We start from the raw sequence: 18079 nt of genomic DNA, 5'->3' as shown, positions 1-18079 counted from the left end.
TGCAAATTTTAAAACTAACGTTCCGACAACGCCAAAATTAACCACGAGATTACCACATGATGAAGTTTCTGGCAGAAACAGCTGTTACCACAAATTTACTTAAAAGCCTAACATCAACTTTTTATTTTTGCAGAACTCCTGCACACAAACGTCAGCCGAGCATTCGAAAGTTGAAGAACTTCTTCGGGGAATCAGTAAGTTGTGTTTTGAAACATAATTTAACAAAAATTATAATTAATTTGGTCACTTTTTCTGACATATCTCTTTTTTGTTTTTGATTGACTCCTGCAGGGGGAAAAAGTAAGTGATGGGTTTGATGTTGTTCCTTACAGTGTAGTGTGTGTGGGTTGTTAAACTAGTTGCTTCATTATCAGTAAATGCCTTTTTAAGTGAAAATTACACTGTATGAAGTCTAACTTACAATAGTTTAGTGTTACATATATCAAATACACAACAGTAGCATGTAACCATTCATGTGCTTGAAAGTAGTGTTTGTATGTTCTCAATGTATGTTTGATTAATGGTTATCAGTTGTAAATAAGTAGTGTCAAGACTGCTTTTTGTGATTCTGGCAATAAGTAAAGCATTGGAAGTAGAATAACCAGTTTATGATTTGTACTACGAAAATCTAATTGAAGTTTAGATTTCCAAAATAAAATACTTTTTTATCACACTCATTGTTGTACAGTCTAAACATAATATTAAATGTGCAAGGATATTCATGTTCGTGTGCAGTCCACAATGTAAATCACATCATATTCTCTTCACTCTTTCTATGTGTTGTTTAAAAGTAGTCAGTGTTGCCTTTAGAAATGTCAGAACCCACACTTAATGCCACCAACACATTGTTCATCTCCAGACACCGCAGATTGTGGAGGCCCAAGTCGACGAGGGCCGCCGTGGCTCTCGGGCCCGTTTCATTCAACCTGTCCCGACCCTTGACCTCAACGAGTACGATGACACGGTCGTCCGCGAAGGCTTCCTGTTTTTTAAGGTTAGTTTGAGAGAAAGCTGTGAGAAGTTTTCTTTTTTGTTTAATTTAAAATGCTGATGTAGTTTTTTCTTTCTTCCTTTGGATTTTTATTATTTCATTTGATAACCTGTTTATTTTTTTGTTTCTGAGAGGTAACTGTTTAATCTATGAATCAATTGCTGCACATCGATAAGGCAAAAACAAACAACAAAGCGAATGAACCATTAAAGTGGTGTAAAAATGACTTGGCCTAACTCACTGTTTTGCTATAGGATTTCAACTGAAATGAAAATTATTATTGTATTTGCAGGTTGCAACTATAGAAAAAGGAAAGAGAACGAGTTCCCAGAGACTTTGGAAGACAATCTGGGTTGTGTTGAAGGAACAGATGTTGTATCTATGCAAAGACTGGAGCAGAGCAAAACAGGTAAGATTCCTGTCACTAGATGGTGACTTAGAGAGGTTTCCATAATGGAAAAAGGGGAATTCCTGTTTGATTGCACTGGCTTGTATGTTCTTTGAGGACAATTGTTTGGCTTCTTACATACTGTATTTGCTTACCACCCAATAACCTTCTGACAAATGAAGTTGTAGCTTTTGCAAAATATTTTTTGTTGTTGCATTCATATAACCATCACAAATGTTTTACAAATATTTGAATTTGAGCTTATACCTCAGTGCCATTAAACATATTCATATCCGTGTAATTCCTTTTGCAACATTCCCTCTCAATCTGACGTTTGTAACTAACCACACTAACAGCAGTTAGTTAGAGAATGGTATTTTGAGTAACTTGAATCCACAACCCTGGGATTTTTCATACATGATGTTTTGTGTACTACTGGTTAAAATAATTTCTTTTAAAACTTCTACCAATCTGACGTTAAATCCTTGACCGCAAATACAGCAGTAAGTTAAGAAATCATGGTATTTCAAGTGACTGAAACTTCAATACCCCAATATTTTCCACACATAATGTTTTGTAAACATGTAGTTTATCATCCAATGCCTCTCCAGGAAACATCGTCAGCTGTGATGAATGGATCTCCTCATAACACCAGCTCCTCCCAACCTCCCAATCAACTTGTTCTGGAAGAGGAGGAACCTCTCAACATCCGGGGATCATTGGTTTCCATCGCCTACAACTACTTGAAAAAGAAGAATGTTTTCAAGGTCACGACATCCATCGGATCAGAATATTTGTTCCAGGTACTGACACAAGTTTGCATTTTTAGTTAATGCTTACTTTTATTTTATTTCTTTGTCATCGTGAGTATGTTCTTCTTCTAAATTTTATGTATTTTTTGTGCATTGTTTATTTTGCAATTGCTTCAAAACAAAATAGTATTTTCAAGGTAGTAGTTTTTTATTTACAAATTGATTCAACACAACCATAGTTTTTGAATAAATCTTCGTCATCTTATTGTTAAAATCAATGCAGTCAAACTGAATATAAATATTTTTGTCGTAGTTTGTTGAGAAATAAATGCCCGTTTGTTGTTCATTTGTGAAATTATCAAACTATTGTGCCTTTCATTGACACTTGGTTCTCCACAGGCTGATGATCGTGACGACATGCTTGCTTGGATCAATTCCATTCAAGTGAGCGGTAACCATGACAACGAGGACGGTGAGGTCGTCATCAATGAAGACTTGATCCTTCGCAAAACAAACCAAATTGAATCTGGGTAAGTTTTCATAACACAGATTTGCACTTGTTGTATATTTCCCACAAAAAAAAACAATTTATGTTTGGAGAATTTTTATAATTACAATCCAACAAGGTATAAAGAGTGATGAACCAAGCACTTGCAATTTGCTTTCACAGCAAAACAATTATTTTTGTAAACATAAGAGACTTAAGATCTTTTACATGAACTTGTGTTACATAAACTTGTGGTACATTATTACATGACAACTGAAACGAGCAATTAACATCACAAACAAAACACATTCAAAACCAATTTGTTTAAAAAACTAAAAGTTTCATGTGCCTATGACGAAACTCAATCATCAAGTGACGTTATCCTTCCTTCAAGTAATACTTAATCATCGTGGATTGCCACACTTTCCCGGTGCCAAGAATCTGCAGATAGTTGTTCGTGACTGTCTGCATCATCTTTCTGTAATGACATGTAGAAATATTTCAAATGCTGCCAGTTCTGTGATGAAATCTTGTCTTCGGGCTCTGTCAGTTCAGTTTTCAGTTTCCAATGCCATTATCTAGATGCAGACAGGTTTGACATGTTGTGTTGTGGAATTGAAACGCATGTTTCAGTCTGTGATAACGCTAAAACTAGTGAAATGGAACAGCTGTTTAAAGATAAGTGTTTCTGTTGATAATGTTTCTTAAAATGTTGTAATGATTTTTTGCAAGGTACATCTAACACCAAACAAAACACCCACTGAATGACTTGTAAATGACATCAATTTTAGGCAATTCATGACCAGTATACGCTACTTCAATAAAACAGTAATTGCATCAGGAAACATCATACTCAAAAAGTTGTGAATCATGCCTTTCGGCAACGATGACGTAACTGCCCAGGACAGCATAAGCCTTTCGTGTACACCCTAGACCAGCTTTGCTTCAGCTTGGGCCTAATTGTGTGCAGCTTGCTATTTCCTTTCCCTGAATTGGGCCCTAAGTGTGGTATCGTGCACGCACACACGCCATCACTGCGTCACCACTTCCTGTACCATTTTTTGTGGCCAGTTAAGTGATCAGTACTGTCATGAACAACAAAGGGTGAATTTTGTTTGAGTTTTTATTTAGTTTGTTTTATTTACAGTTACAGAGTAGAACAGGTACATACAGGTTTTTCGTCTGGCCATCGTGCACAGGTTGCATGCCACTGTTCAGGGTTGTGTGAGTTTGCATAGGAAACGCAACAAGGAAGTGACAACATTTGGGCTTCTGTTTAACGGATTAATCAGATGTTAGAACACTTTCAGGCTCTGTGTTGCTTTTTTTTGTAGATACATTTTTTTATTTAATTTGTGTGGTGTTTTAACAATACCAATATACAGGGGATACTTGACAGATTAATTGAAATAAAGGAGTATGTTGATGATCTATCTACCAGAAACAAGTTAATACATATAAAATTTATTGATGAATAATATTATTTCCAAGAACAGTTAAGAATGATTGAAAATCTTATTGTTTTAAAATTATTGTAGTGAAAGTTTGATTTTGTGAAGTAATTAGTATCAACATTTTATATTCTCTGTGATAAACAACATGTTCCATGGTAAATGTGGTCAGATATTAAAGTTTTAAACAAATTCAAAGAGACAGTTGCTTCAGTTTATAAATCTGAGTAAATGAACTAGGATGTCAAAAAATTTGGGGAATCAGTGCTAATTTAGATTTAAAAATATGTATTTCGTTTATCAGTGAAAATTTAATGACTGTCATTTGGGTAAAACAAAAATTGTGAAATCTGAAAAAGTACCTGAACTATCACCTGACGTCGGCACTGAATGCCTCTTCGTAGTCACCGCTCGGTCTCCTTCCAGGAACCAAAGTACAAAGACACAGAAACCGATGACTCTTGCGTTTTGTCGAGCTACAAAAAGCTTCCTGAATCACCCAGGCTATACCGAGGTGTAAATAAAATAGCTCTGCCCAGAAGCAAATCAGACCCGTCGAAAGCGAAAATCACAAACAATCAACTCCTGAGTGTTGCTGAAAATGGTGACAGCTTTTCTGGTTTAAAATTTTCACCTGTTCCATATTACACTGTCCCACCTTCTCGCCACCCCATCAAGCCCAAACCACCAAACAAATCAAAACGCGTAAAGGCTTTAAGCAAAAACACGCTGGCTACTATTTCCAGCCCTCAGCCTTTGGACCTGTACGGAATCCCAAACGGATTGCTGGACATTGATGCCGCCCCCACTGCAGACCAGCCAATATTACTAAGAAGACAAAAGCATCAGTCTCCAGTGTCTTCTGATGAGAAAACAAAACGTAATCGTCGCCGCGGAGTTATTCTAGAACAGGACAGTGTCGAGTCGACAAACTCTATTTCCATAGAAATATCGGAACCTGTCCTTATATCTCATGACTCCAAAGAGGCAATAGAAGATAACAAAATCGATTTGACACAGTTAAAACTGCGCAGTCGTGAGGAACAAGACGTTGTGTCCAAAAAGTTTTCCTCCAATGAAAATCTTACTTCTATTTCACCGGCAAACTCTTTGACAGACTTGCATAACATTGAGACCAACAGCAAACCTAAGCAAAAGTCGAAACAGGAAAAGATTAAAAAGCCCAAACCCAAAGCAATTCAGTTATTAAAAGATTCAGAATCCAGTGGGAAAACGGGCAGCACAGGCAGAATGGCTGACAAAATTCAAAGGACCATTAAGGCATTGTATGATGGAAATTTGCCAAGAAGAGTATCTTTGGACAAACTCGCTGATGGAGAAAGTCTTATTGAAGATAAAGAGATGCAGAAAGATTCAAGGTCTATACAAAATAATATGCACCAAACATTTATATTCACTAAAACCCTAAATAGATTGTTACAAACAATGAAACTATTTTCTCTGTCTGCTGATAAGCCAAATTTAGCAGTCTTTGGTAATTTCCATTGTGAAAATACCACCAGCCTTTGGTCTTGAAAAGGTACAGCACATCTTGATAACTTCCATGAACCAGTTTGCCTCTGTAGTAGGTTTGCTGGTTCTAAAAACACAGGGCAAGCCAACTGTTTTCAAACAATACATCAACCATCCCTAAATTAAAACCCAGAAGATATTAAAACCTGTCACCAGAATATCGAAATTTTGTGACTTCTTAATTAACCTGTCACCAGAATATTCTTCTTAATAATTAGGTTTCAATATACTAAGGTTCTCTTTCCTAACTATCCCTTCACCCAGAATCTACAAAAAGTTTCATTCAAGGTACAGCTTTGTCGCTTTCAACCCCATATCCCACTTTCATGACACAGCTTCAAGATATTTTCCACATCACGCTTTGCATCTGTCAATGTTGGCTTTAGCTGTTCACATTTTACTGTTATGAATCCATTTGTGGCCCAAAGCATATGTTGTGTGACAGAAGCATTTGTGCTTGTTCAAAACTGTGTGTGTGTGGCTGACAATACCTACTGGCATCTCATAACTTTTTTACTAATCTCATAACTTTTTTTTAGCCCAAAGACAGATAAGCGAACTGGAAGAAAAAGCCGCTCTCCGAAAACAATTAGAAGGGCTCAAGTGCCTATTAAGGACGGTAAGCAGAAGTTTTCTTGCATTAAATTCACAGTGACTAAATTAACACAGACTTTTGTACAATAAAATTTTCCCCTTTTCAGCAATGGCTAACAGTGACACCTGTACTAATTTTGCAATTGGGAATCAAAATAATTGTTTTTGTTGAAAAATTGGTTTGTTTAAGAATATATTTGTCATTATATATCATTCTGAACTTATGCAAATCATTTTGAAGCTGAGCAATTACAAAGTCTTGTCCAAGCCACCATACAGGTCAATTATGGTTGGTTTCAGACACTGTTCCATAAGTACAAAGTTTGATTGAGGGTACCCTGCACCTTCTTGGTGTCACACAAGCCAACCACTTCCTCAAATTTGTCGGCGTGTCATTGTCAAATGTGTTTTGCATGCAGTTGATGGTTCGAGGAGATTTAAGTGGCGCGGGAGCGTAAACCGCATCGTGCGCAAATTTGGGCAAGGTCAAACTCTCATGCAGGGCCAGACATTTGATGTTCACCTGGAAGACTGCCCACCGTCCCCTAATAATGAGGTATATACTTTCACAAATTAATTATTATATTTTTAGTACATATATTCAAGATTTAATTAATGTATATTTTTCCTGAAAAAACTGCACATGATTTTAAAAAATACTGTCCAAGGCTGTGTACATATGTAATGTGCATATATCGCATTTTTTAATTTAAAAATCGATGACTACTGTAAAAAAGTTTTTTTGAATTGATTTCATTGGAACTTACTTTTAATTTTACCAATATCCTAAACTAAATGCAATACATTCTTGGCAGTGCGTTCCCTATGTGGTGGAACTTTGTTGTCGTGTTGTGGAGGAAAGAGGTCTTACCTTTACCGGAATATATCGTGTCCCCGGAAACAGCGGAACCCTGGTCGCTCTACAGGATGAATTGAACTGTAAAGGTCCCGACAACATCGACCTTGACTCTGACGAACGATTCCTCGAGCTAAATGTGATTTCATCCCTGTTGAAGTCGTTTTTCCGTAAACTACCAGATCCTTTGTTTACCAATGGTAAGGGATTTGGATTCACCAAATGCTAACAAATTATTATTTTTTTTTTTTTTTTATCATGAACTGCATTAGGAAAAGTTTTGTCTGTGCATTAGGAATAAAACTAAATTCATGGCTGATTTTGTAATTTAAGTTGTTTGTCCTGCCAGATATAACTGTCTGAAACCCTTTTTGAAATAGAAACTCATCGGCAATATTGTGGCGTTTACCAAACAGATGTTGCATCAAAATAACAAATTACCTTCGCAGTAATATCACAAGCTGAGGTTCTTATGTACAAGTACAAGCACTGATCCATAATGATCAGTGCACTATATTTAACCCCTATCAGGTCTCACCAGTGCAGCTATTTCGTGTTTTGTGAAAGTAATTTAATTTGTTTTACACCCTTTGTAGAATTGTACGATGACTTCATTACGATGAATCGTAAGAAAGACAGCGAGGAGCGCTTGAACGGTTTGAGGAGGTTAATTCACATGTTGCCTGCTCCACATTATGAAACACTCAAGTTTCTTGTTGCCCACCTGAAGAGAGTTGCCGACAATGCGGACGTCAATAAGGTATGAATATACCAGTTTTTTGTTTTGTTTCTTATCCATAAAAAGTTTTTATTTTTTTAACGGTTTTGCGGCAATAAAATTCTGTGTCTTATCCATTAAAAATCTGTTGCATTACAAAAAAATTAAGTTAAAATAAAGTTAATTATTTTTTTTTTAAATGAGAAAATTTTTGTAGATGGAAGTTCGTAATCTTGCCATTGTGTTTGGTCCCACACTGGTTCGCAGCACGATCAGTGACAACATGGCTACCATGGTAACCGACATGTCCGACCAGTGCAGAATAGTTGAAAGTGTATTGCAACATGTAAGTATTTTTGTTGACGATTAAGTATGCTGTTGTCATCACTTGACTAATAAATTTTATGAGTAATGTTGTGTTCTTGTGAACGATTGAAGCCTGTTCTTTGAAATAATTTTTTTTAAGTTTCGAGTACGTTTCAAAACAAAAAACAAGAGATTGCGAAAACAATGTTAAAAAAACAAGTTTCCCCTTGGAGCCTTAACTCTTAACACAATGCCAGTACATAAAAATATCACCTTCCACTTATTAACTTTGGTTTACATGGCTCAAGTGGAGTTTGGCAGCAAGCTTAGTGCTTTGCTGGATGTGCGCTTTTTCATTTGCTTTTAATTGTTTCTTTTCTGGGACAGAGCGACTCCATCTTTACTGGCGACCATGAGGAAATTCCCACCTTTGTTAGGAGCTTTCATGTTTGAGTTTCGTGCTCCATAAACTTTTCTAACTTTTGCGTTTCAAGTCCATTACATTCCACTAATTTTTCAAGTCAAAATTTTGGACCAAGCAAAACTTTCACCAGTTCAGTGTACAGAGCCTGAGTGTACTTTTTTATCTACAAGTGCAAAATGAATGGGTTTAAATGCACTATTCTTGCCAATTTTTGGGTGGAAATGGTTAACTTATTTTACTTTTGTAGCCTATTTATTCAGTTAACCGCGCTTGGCTATACTTTGCCAGTATTTTGTTGCAAGTTCCTTAATTTCTGCACTGCATAGTTTATAAAACCAATGCAGTTTATATTCAACCTGTTTCAAGGGACAAATCTTATCTAAATAAAAAGAGGGTCATGGTTTGGAGCTTTGTATGTATTTTTATTTGCCGTACGCACACTTGGCGTTCCTGTGTCCCTTTCAACATTTGCAGTACCTTTCCGACTGTGAAAACTTCAGCAGTGGTACTTTTTGTGTTACTTCTTTGTAGCAAGTGCTTCACTTGTGTTACACTACCACCTATTGTTTTGCCAAACATGTAATAAAATCTCACCCGGTTCGGCAAAAACTCTGTTTCAAAGTCTTCTTGTGTGAAAGATTCAGTCCCGTGAGTACATTTGGCGCCGCAGTCATGCCGGCATGCATAGTGATGTCATAATTGGCCACATCCTGTTTCGCTGCATGAATGCAACCGCTTGAAATAAGGTTCAGTCACTTCCTGTCCCACTGGATGGCAGTGTGTGCGGCACATTAAAAATTCTGTGTTCCGAGTGATCATGTGATTCTTCTACAACTTGAGGTAAAAAGGAACAAAAATTGCTTCCACTTTGCTTTTAAAATACCATTCGATGATATTTGCTCTGATTTTTTTGACTTTGTTTCACTTTCAATCGAATGATGATTTCCTTTATTTTGCTGCACACTTTTCTTCACCTTGCTGTTTTGTTGGATTGTTCTTTTTTGTTATGTTAGTTGGATATCTGTTTTTAGGGTAGCTGCTGGTTCAATTGTTTCTCAAACGAATCATTTGTTTTCTGATTGTTTGCCATCTTTCTCATTTCCTTTCTGTCGCCATTGGTTCAACCAGTGTGAACACAAGGCAATTTTAGGCCTGCAACTGATAGTTTATGAAACTATGCTGAAATCCACTTGATTTTTTTTAGTTTCTGATAGCAGGGTCTTTGTCTTTTACTTGTTTGTCATCAATTAGTACAAAAAAATCTTCTTTATTGTCATGACTTTTTGTGTATTTTAGGCTGTCTGGTTTTTTGCTGAAGGCAATGATGAGAAAGAGGCAAACTTGGTTCCCTTACCTCCTCCACCTTCTGAAGAACATCATGAACCAGTCCCAAACATCAACCACTTGCTTGCCAATGTGGGTCGAACTCCTGGCGATGAATCAGGTACAATTTTTTTTTGTTTTACTCTAATATGTACTAAATTTCATTCAATAAATGCTTTCAAAACTATTTCACTAAATGCCCTTAAACAAACTAGTTGATTAAAATAACAAGTATGACGGCCACATTTATTTTGACGCATTTAAGTTGTGGTAGAAGATTGGTTTTTACTTAAGATCTGAATTTTATAACTAAAAAAATGTTGTCTACTGATTTATTATGTTTACAAAATCATGCCTTGATCAGCAAGATCTGTTTCTGAAAGGTTCAACAACTATTATTGATGCAGATTTTTGTCAGTAAGATTATGAACAGTTACAAAGGTTAATGCTGAGTTTCAGCTTGAGTATTGACACATAGGGTAGGACTAGTCAGGTTAAGTTCTCCATCTTTTTGAGACCCAGAATTTTTTTTTTACTTTCAATTTTGCTTCCATTTAGCACAAGACAGTTGGAGAAAATTTTGCAGAATTTTTTGATGATGTGCTTCTTGCTTAAATGAGGTTGGTGCAAAGTAGGCTTTGTGTATTTAAAATTCATAGTTAGCTTTGCTTTTAGCAAGTTTATAATAAATCAATGTATAAACTGGTTGTGGATGAAGGTGGTCTGTGGGATAGTAAGACCTATGCTGAATGTGAAGTTATATCAGTAATTTCACAAGGCTATGCTATCGCAGGTTTAGAGCAAGGCTAGACAAATATTGCAAGGGTTTCATTCCTGAGTAAAAGCTGTCATAGTTAATTTTGTGAAATGAAACTAAACCCCAAAATTGTAGCTGCATTAACAACTCTGTAAACCAAATGACTCTTTTTTACTTACAAGCGACCTTTTACTTGTGCCGAAGATCTTCGTGTGTGGCTAGCCTGTAAGTTGTGTGTGGTGACTTTGTCGTACCATATGAGTAAGCATCCCTGTCCATACCACATACCCCTTCACCTGTCGTTTGTCGCAGTTTTTCTCACCAATATTAAACCTATAAACCATGTGTGACATCATCAGCTTGGTTAAGCACTGAAGTCGGTTTCAACCGGTCATAATGTGTGTATTATTGTTGCGCAATTTCGATGTTGCTCGGTGTAAACATCTTTGTGTGGTGTTCTGAGTTTTTGTGTTATTGTGTTATTGTTATTTTAACATGTTTCCTTTTCTATTGCAGATAGCACAGAGTCATCAAAATCAAAGGTAAGTTTCAAATTGTTTATTGTTGTGTAGATTCTTTCGGGTTAAGCCTTTTTTTTTATAAAACAGAATGTAACATTTTAGCCTAAAAGTACTTTCAACATTAACTGAAAAGTTCACTCCCAATTTGGATTCGATATTCCCAATTTATTTGTCCCTCTTCTAAATGTTTTGAATTTAGTGATCGTAACTAGCGTTTTAGAAACCTCTGAGATGGAATCATATTCACTATCGAAAAATACTAAATCCCAGCGTTACTTGTGTAAACCAACTAAATCTCGGCCAGTAGTTGTGTTTTACGTCTGTCACCATATCTTTGTACAAAACATCACATGCATCATCTTCCAATGATTATTTACCTCACATTGACAGAACTCCCTGGAAAAGGAATCATTTTCGCGTGATGTGATGGACATGATCTTTGGAATGGGAAAACGGTGGCTAAACAACCAGCAGACCAGGAAAGACGGAGCGAGCGAGAGTGACGATGAGTACGGATTCAAAGAAGCCGAACGCAAACAAACCCGAGCCGTGTTGGAACAAAAATTCAAGTCCGACGATTTGGCGGAAGAAAACGAAATTCCTCAAACAGGCAGTTACCAAGTTGCAAAGGCTGCAGCATCCGAGTTAAGAGCAGCTCGGGCCTCGCAAGACCAACACCTACCTCATGATATTCAGAGTCGCCTCTACGATTTCTACGTGGAACATTTGGAGCGCTTGGCTCGCACCGAAGTCTCCCGCCTCCCGCCACAGTTTACCTCCTCCTCCGAGACATCGCCGCAGATCACTCCGCGTCACAGCAACATCTACGCACCCGCTCCCCAAATCCAACGTCCTCTGCGGAGGAGCTCTGACAGTAAAGATTCCCTCACCCCCAAAGAGCCCCCCAAGCGGCAGTGGAGTTCCCCACCTTCCTCTCCCCCCCGCAACTTGCGCCACCTCCCTCCCCCGCACACCGGCCCTGTTTTATACGGGGATTCCCCACTTAACCGCAGGTACAACAGGAACCCTCCATCGACGGAACTTCAGGGCGCTCTTGCCACCAGCACTCCGATGCACGGTGAAACCGCGGGGAAATCGGCGCCTGCAAAGCGTGGCAACCTTTCCGAACTGAGCTCGATATCAAAAGAAGATGTTCGCTCGGACGAATCCGACTCCGATACGTCGATTTTCGTGGGCGAGACCCTTGAAGAGAAACTGAAAAACCTCACCAACCTTGACAAAAAGCTTGAACGGAGGCCTTCGAGGCGTTACGCGCGTCCTGGAACAAACGAGACGACCAGGGACGCTTCTGCCAAAGGGAAACAACTCGCCAATCAACCTAATATCAACAGCGAACCTGGTGGCAAGAAATCGACACGTGAACTATACCAAGAGCGTCGCGCCATGAGGCAACAACAACGAGAGCAAGTAAAGGCTTCCCGCGGGACGGGGAAGGGCACGCGGCGGCAAACGAACGGTGCCATGACTCGATGTGCCTCCGACGAAAACGTCTTTCAGCGGTGCGACCCAAAGCGACAGCACATTCGTTCGCCCGTTGCCATTGAGGAGAAACAGCGTCAAAGGCCGCACACGGACCGCGTCAGACGTCGACACACTTTAGGTGGCAATGATTTTCCTGGGCAGGATTTTTGGGAAGAGTCAGATACGCAGAAGCAGCAAGACCAGATTTACGGTTCCCTGCAAAACGTCTCGGCCACAAGTCGTTTAAAACCACGTGTTCAGCCTCCCAAACACACCGGGGAGCGACCTATAGGTCACTGGCGCGTGGACTTGACTTCCTTGCGAAGCAAACACCGCCAGAACGCCAAAAAATCGGAGTCGTACATTTGATAATTCCCCGTCTTTAAATTTTATAGTTTGATATCGCGCGCCTACGCGACAGCTCATTTTTTTCATTCTTTTACCTTCGTTCGTTTTTCTTAAATTAACCTGTTCTCCTAATCAGTTGTTTCGCGTCGTTCCCCTTGCCCATGTTCATATTACGCAGCGATGATGTCACTTTTTGATGACGTATTTCACATTTATACAATAGTGATCAAAATTAGTTGATGTTTGTTCGGCTTGCCTCTTGCCGAGAACAAGTTTCGGGCTCTTCCCTATTTATTGGCGATTTCTTTCAAAAACTCGTTGCAAGAGGGCAGTAGAGCGCCAAGTTTCGTTTTTCCGTCGCTTTTTTCATTCACGTTTCACTCACAAAGACATTCGTTGGTTCATAAAATAAACTTACCGCTATGCTAACGCGGTCTGTTCTGTTTGGTTTGCAAGGAAACACGATTGCTTCAACAAAGTAAACGAATTGCCAAATAAAACTTTTTATTAACCTGTTTACAAATCGTTTATAAAAGTTAACATTTTGTCACAGTGAAGTAAATATGGTTGAAGTCATCGATCAATGACATTCGGTGGGGTTACTTTAGTTCAAACTGTCCGTCGTATGACCCTGACCCGGTGACCTTCATCACGTGGTTTCTTTCGCCAAGTCGTCCTTGGAAAGTGAACGTGGCGATGCTCGTGGATTCGCTCCTGAAATAAATAAATAGTAGATAGAAAAACATGTACCGACATTATTTTTCTTGCCCACTGGAGGTCTGCGGACAGAATGACGCGTGAGGAAATAATTTGCACCACCTGATGAAGCGAGATTAAGCTCGCGAAAGTTTGTGCAAATAAAGTTTTTAACCTGTCACTTTGTCCTAAATGTGCATCAGCAATAAATAAAGGTGTGGAAAATAATTTTTGTATTTCTCTAATGGTGAAGTGATTCAAAACAAGCAATTTTTTGGTTTACAATCGGGGAATTTATTTCCCCCAGTGGTGAAATTATGTCAATATTGTCGTTACTGCAAAAGCCACAAAATTAATAAAAAAATTTAAAATTGTCATCACTGCAAAAGCCACACACCTTGGGGTGAAGAAAATGCTGACCGTGATCTTGTTCTTCGCTTTGTGTGTCACGAATGCTTCAAGAAAACCAGAGTCCGGTTCTATGCGGAATTCAGCTCCGTGCAGTTGCGAAGAATCTGTGATAAGGAGACTACAAGTGACAAGTGTCCTCGTATTTGAACCCGAGGCTGTTGTAACCCTGCGGGGATTCGAAACCACGATGGCTCGCACATGTATTAAAAAACAGGTTTTGTAAATGACAGAGCGCCTTTGAAACAAACTTTTGTTTCCTACCAGTGCACAAAACCTGCCACCAGGTGTCGGAAGAGCTCGGGTTGGAAATGGAAATTTGACGAGATTGTTCCTGGCCGACAAAACAAGTTCCAAAGTCGATGAAGTTCTGAAATAATTGTTAGTGATTGTTATTGGCATTAAATTGTAATGAAGAGGAATATTAAATCAAATAAGGAAATATAAAAGGTTACATATAAAATATAACAAACTTAACATTGGCAAGGGCCCTAAAAGTCAAAATTAATCGGTTTGGTTAAATTACAAAAATTGTGTGTTTTTTGGACAATAGTTTCAAGGTTCATTTACTGCAGAACGTAGGCGAATGTAGGCTACTTACTTGCGAAACAAGAATGGTTGGACAGGGTACAGTGGCATGCAGGAGATGATCTTGAGTTATGCTGTTGCTGTAACGGATCACAAGCTTGGAGTCGTAGACGAGTTTTTCAATTTCTGCGATTGAATTTATGTTCAGTAAAACTCTTCTAAACGTAAATTAGCAAAAAATGAGATAATCTGATCAGGTTGAGTCTACAAAGATTGGTAATGGAGCTCGCTTTAGGGAAATGACTTAGTCCAAAGACCGGACGCAGACATAACAAATAATGTATTGAAAAATACATTCCAATACTTTAATCTTACATGTATATTTTGCGTATAGGCGTGTCTTTGTCGAAGCGATCGCTTATTGCCATAAATATATAAAACTTAACAATACAGTGCTCAAAAGCTTATCAACAAAAATGGCGGAAAGAAGTTTTAACGAACGACTTTTACCGTGTGGTCCTTCCCTGTGCAAAGCGACTTCTTTTCCAGGTTCATCGGAGTTACGGAGTTTCTCAGTCGAGTTCACCGTGTCCTTGTTTATCACAAACCCGATGTGAACCTGAACAAAATATGCGTATGGTTTAGGGATAATTGTTGTAGAAGTTTTGACTCATTACAAAACCAAGAACTAAACAAGCGAAACTCCATTAAATAAAAGGCACTAAACATTTTTTTCTGTGGTGAAATAACAAACTACAAAATGTTAAATTTGTTAAATCCTTTGAAAAACTCGTACAAAAGTGTACTAAACATTGGAATAATCTCCGATTTCAAACGAGATTAACCGTTTGCACAAAGTTCTGGTAAGAACAGCGTGTTTAATGAGTGGACAGGTTGCAACACCAACACAATAACCCAGGGACGCGCAAAACGACAACATGCGTGATTTGTGTGATGCAATTCCATGTTCCGAGTGACCTAGTTAGTTAGATCACTTTTGTGTGTCCTGACACAAAATTGAGTTCACTAAAGTTTTTTTTGTGTCGCATGTTTATTGCATGTAAAGCGAAAAGTTACGAATTATTGATTTGCAAATGTCCGTGTTTTGTGGTTCTTTGGTTGTTTGTTACGTCATACTCACTGCATGACTTTTGTAACTTTTAGACGTTGGCGAGAGTTTGTATTCTTGTGAAAATATTATAATAGGATTCCTTTGAAAAAAAAGTTGAGTGATGTTAGATTTTGACTGTACATGTACCCATCTCACCATTGGGAATACAAAACCGGTTTTTAATACATCATCAACATAACGTGAGAGCAATCAACACAGCTAGTGTGATTACTCAGCCTTCCTTTGTTCCGCGTTTCCTATTGACTCCATAAACAAGCTATCGCCCAATGGACACGGAACTATGGTGGTTCTGTAACGTCATCAGGTGTTTGCTTCATTTAGATTACTCATCATGCTAACGACATAAGAATGGGAGAGTAATGTGACCGCCCAGTCGGGATAAGCAGTTGTTGTTGTTGCTGTGTCGCGAGTGTTTTTCCTATGTATGCGTTTGTTCAAAAGAATATGTTGGGACTTTTCCGATTTATTGAAATGTTTAAACAAATTACCTTGTGGTTGGTTAGAAAATAGTAACTAAATAAGCAGCGATGATTAATCGCCTGAATTTTTATTTTTTAATCTAGGCAAATGTGTTTAGAAATACATATTGTCGTAATTTATCATCACGGTGGCTTCTGTAAAATAAACGTTTACATTGTTGTGACAAAAATAAATTTCTGGCCTTCCAAATCCTGATAAAACTAGAGCTGTGTTTTTTATTCAAGTGTACAGAGCCCTATAAAAGGCATCTGACGAGCTGCTTTAAACTAGCATTTCTATGTGATAATGTAATTTCACTCTCCCCTTTTTACAAATGCTATTTTAGGTTGTGGGAGAGAAGTTACATAACAATGAAACACTTAAGATTCTTTCTGGTTCTAATTATCAACGTTGGTTTTGCAATGGGAGGAATTAGCGATCCAGAACTCCCATTCACAAGAGTCGCCGCTCCTGCGCAACCGAGACCGATCAACTGTTGGTATTCCAACAATATCGCAGATTGCGCTTGGGCAAATTGGACGACAATCCCACTTCCAAATGTGAATTACAATGTAACTTCCCTGCTGCTGAACAACAATCGGTAAGTTGTGGGAAGCTGTTCCTTTATTCGGTTTCTTTAAAGGTTGAGTTAAAAACGTGGATAGCATATCTCTCATTCACTAGATTAACAACAAAATTTGTTTTTATGAGAAAAGATTATTTCTTAACTTTCGTCACAAACCAAAAAAATTCTCCTTTGAACAATCACGAGTCGCCACAAATTCAACTGTTTATCCGATTTTTGCAGAATTCCAAAGATCCAGGCAAACTCCTTGACAACCTGGCCGGTCACCTTACTTAACATCGACTTGTCGGGAAATCGAATTGCATCTGTGGACAGTTACGCTTTCACGCGGTTTAAATCCTTGCAATATTTGGATCTTAGCTCTAATCTACTCAGTAGCGTGGATGCGAAACTTTTGAATAGCGCGACTAATCTCCGAGGCCTTTCATTTCGTAAGAATGGTCTTCTTGCCTTTCCAGAACTTTCTGACCCCATACAGTTGAAAATACTGTTTTTGGATCAAAACCGATTGACGAGAATCGGCAACTTGCAGAGCAAACTGCCAGGTTTACAAACTCTCACGCTGAACTCAAACAATTTAACGGCATTTGGCCCCTTGCCTTCCACTTTATTGTACCTCGATATTCGACAAAATAATTTTACAAGTCTTACCAAGCTAACGTCACTCGTCCTTCTCAAAACTTTGCGACTCGGCCATCCAACATTCGTATCATCTGGACAAGATTTGATCGGATTGGCAAATCTTAGTACTCTGGAACTTGACGGCATTCAAGGCAGTTACCCTAAGCAGTATTTCACCACCACGATAACTCAACTGTTTCTGCGAAACAACGCTGTGAAAATCGTGATATCACTTCCAAACAACATCACTGAATTAGAAATCAGCAGCTTAACGGCTATAACAACCATCAGCACTATTCCCCTTGCCATAAAAAGATTGACCATCACTGATTGCCCATTCCTGTATATCTCCTTTGTGCCTTTACTCAATTCCTTGACAAATTTGACCTACCTTCACCTCAGGAATATTAACATAAACGATCGTTTGCAAGCAAGACTCGAATTTCTGCAGGGGAAACTTACAGATTTAATTCTGGAAAACTGCAGTTACACAGCCATGGAAGCACCTGAATTATTGTTCAGCAACACGGGAAACAGCATTACAACGCTTAATATGAGACACAACTCGATAACGAAGATTGAAACAGCAAGGGTTCAATACCTTACCCAGCTCACCAACCTAACTGTGAGTTACAATAAACTCACAAGCTTCGGTTTCAGCACGTTCCGAATCAACTCCAGGCTGATCTACATCGACTTGTCGTACAACCTGATAGAC

The 18079-nt window shown here is 38.5% G+C and overlaps 2 protein-coding genes across 6 annotated transcripts in view; one reads left to right on the top strand and one right to left on the bottom strand.

Moving 5' to 3' along the window:
• The window catches only part of LOC145909611 (uncharacterized), a 35814-nt gene extending 22454 nt beyond the window's left edge, over positions 1-13360 (top strand). The window contains exons 22-34 of one of the 2 annotated variants that reach the window (XM_082996988.1): positions 134-194; positions 860-994; positions 1284-1400; positions 1991-2182; positions 2531-2661; positions 6142-6221; positions 6616-6752; positions 7012-7252; positions 7649-7812; positions 7988-8116; positions 9797-9944; positions 11097-11122; positions 11492-13360. In XM_082996988.1, the coding sequence (XP_082853114.1) occupies positions 134-194; positions 860-994; positions 1284-1400; positions 1991-2182; positions 2531-2661; positions 6142-6221; positions 6616-6752; positions 7012-7252; positions 7649-7812; positions 7988-8116; positions 9797-9944; positions 11097-11122; positions 11492-12952 (3022 nt within the window). In that variant the 3' untranslated portion in view covers positions 12953-13360. Of the gene's footprint in view, positions 1-133; positions 204-859; positions 995-1283; positions 1401-1990; positions 2183-2530; positions 2662-6141; positions 6222-6615; positions 6753-7011; positions 7253-7648; positions 7813-7987; positions 8117-9796; positions 9945-11096; positions 11123-11491 lie in introns of both variants that reach the window. The other variant, XM_082996985.1, reaches the window with a different exon arrangement.
• LOC145909625 (deleted in lung and esophageal cancer protein 1-like) overlaps positions 1-18079 on the bottom strand; it is a 100987-nt gene that overhangs the window by 12736 nt on the left and 70172 nt on the right. For 3 of the 4 annotated variants that reach the window (XM_082996993.1, XM_082997004.1, XM_082997001.1), the window contains exons 32-36: positions 15074-15182; positions 14637-14749; positions 14300-14405; positions 14025-14142; positions 13520-13645 (exon numbers count right to left, since the gene is read on the bottom strand). In XM_082996993.1, coding sequence (XP_082853119.1) covers positions 13531-13645; positions 14025-14142; positions 14300-14405; positions 14637-14749; positions 15074-15182 — 561 coding nt within the window. In that variant the 3' untranslated portion in view covers positions 13520-13530. Of the gene's footprint in view, positions 1-13487; positions 13646-14024; positions 14143-14299; positions 14406-14636; positions 14750-15073; positions 15183-18079 lie in introns of those variants that run through there. The other variant, XM_082996996.1, reaches the window with a different exon arrangement.

The sequence above is a fragment of the Ascidia mentula genome, chromosome 1 (assembly GCF_947561715.1).
Source record: "Ascidia mentula chromosome 1, kaAscMent1.1, whole genome shotgun sequence".
Lineage (NCBI taxonomy): Eukaryota > Metazoa > Chordata > Ascidiacea > Phlebobranchia > Ascidiidae > Ascidia > Ascidia mentula.
The sequence above is the reverse complement of the archived record's forward strand: the minus strand, read 5'-3'. Positions and strand labels throughout refer to the sequence as shown.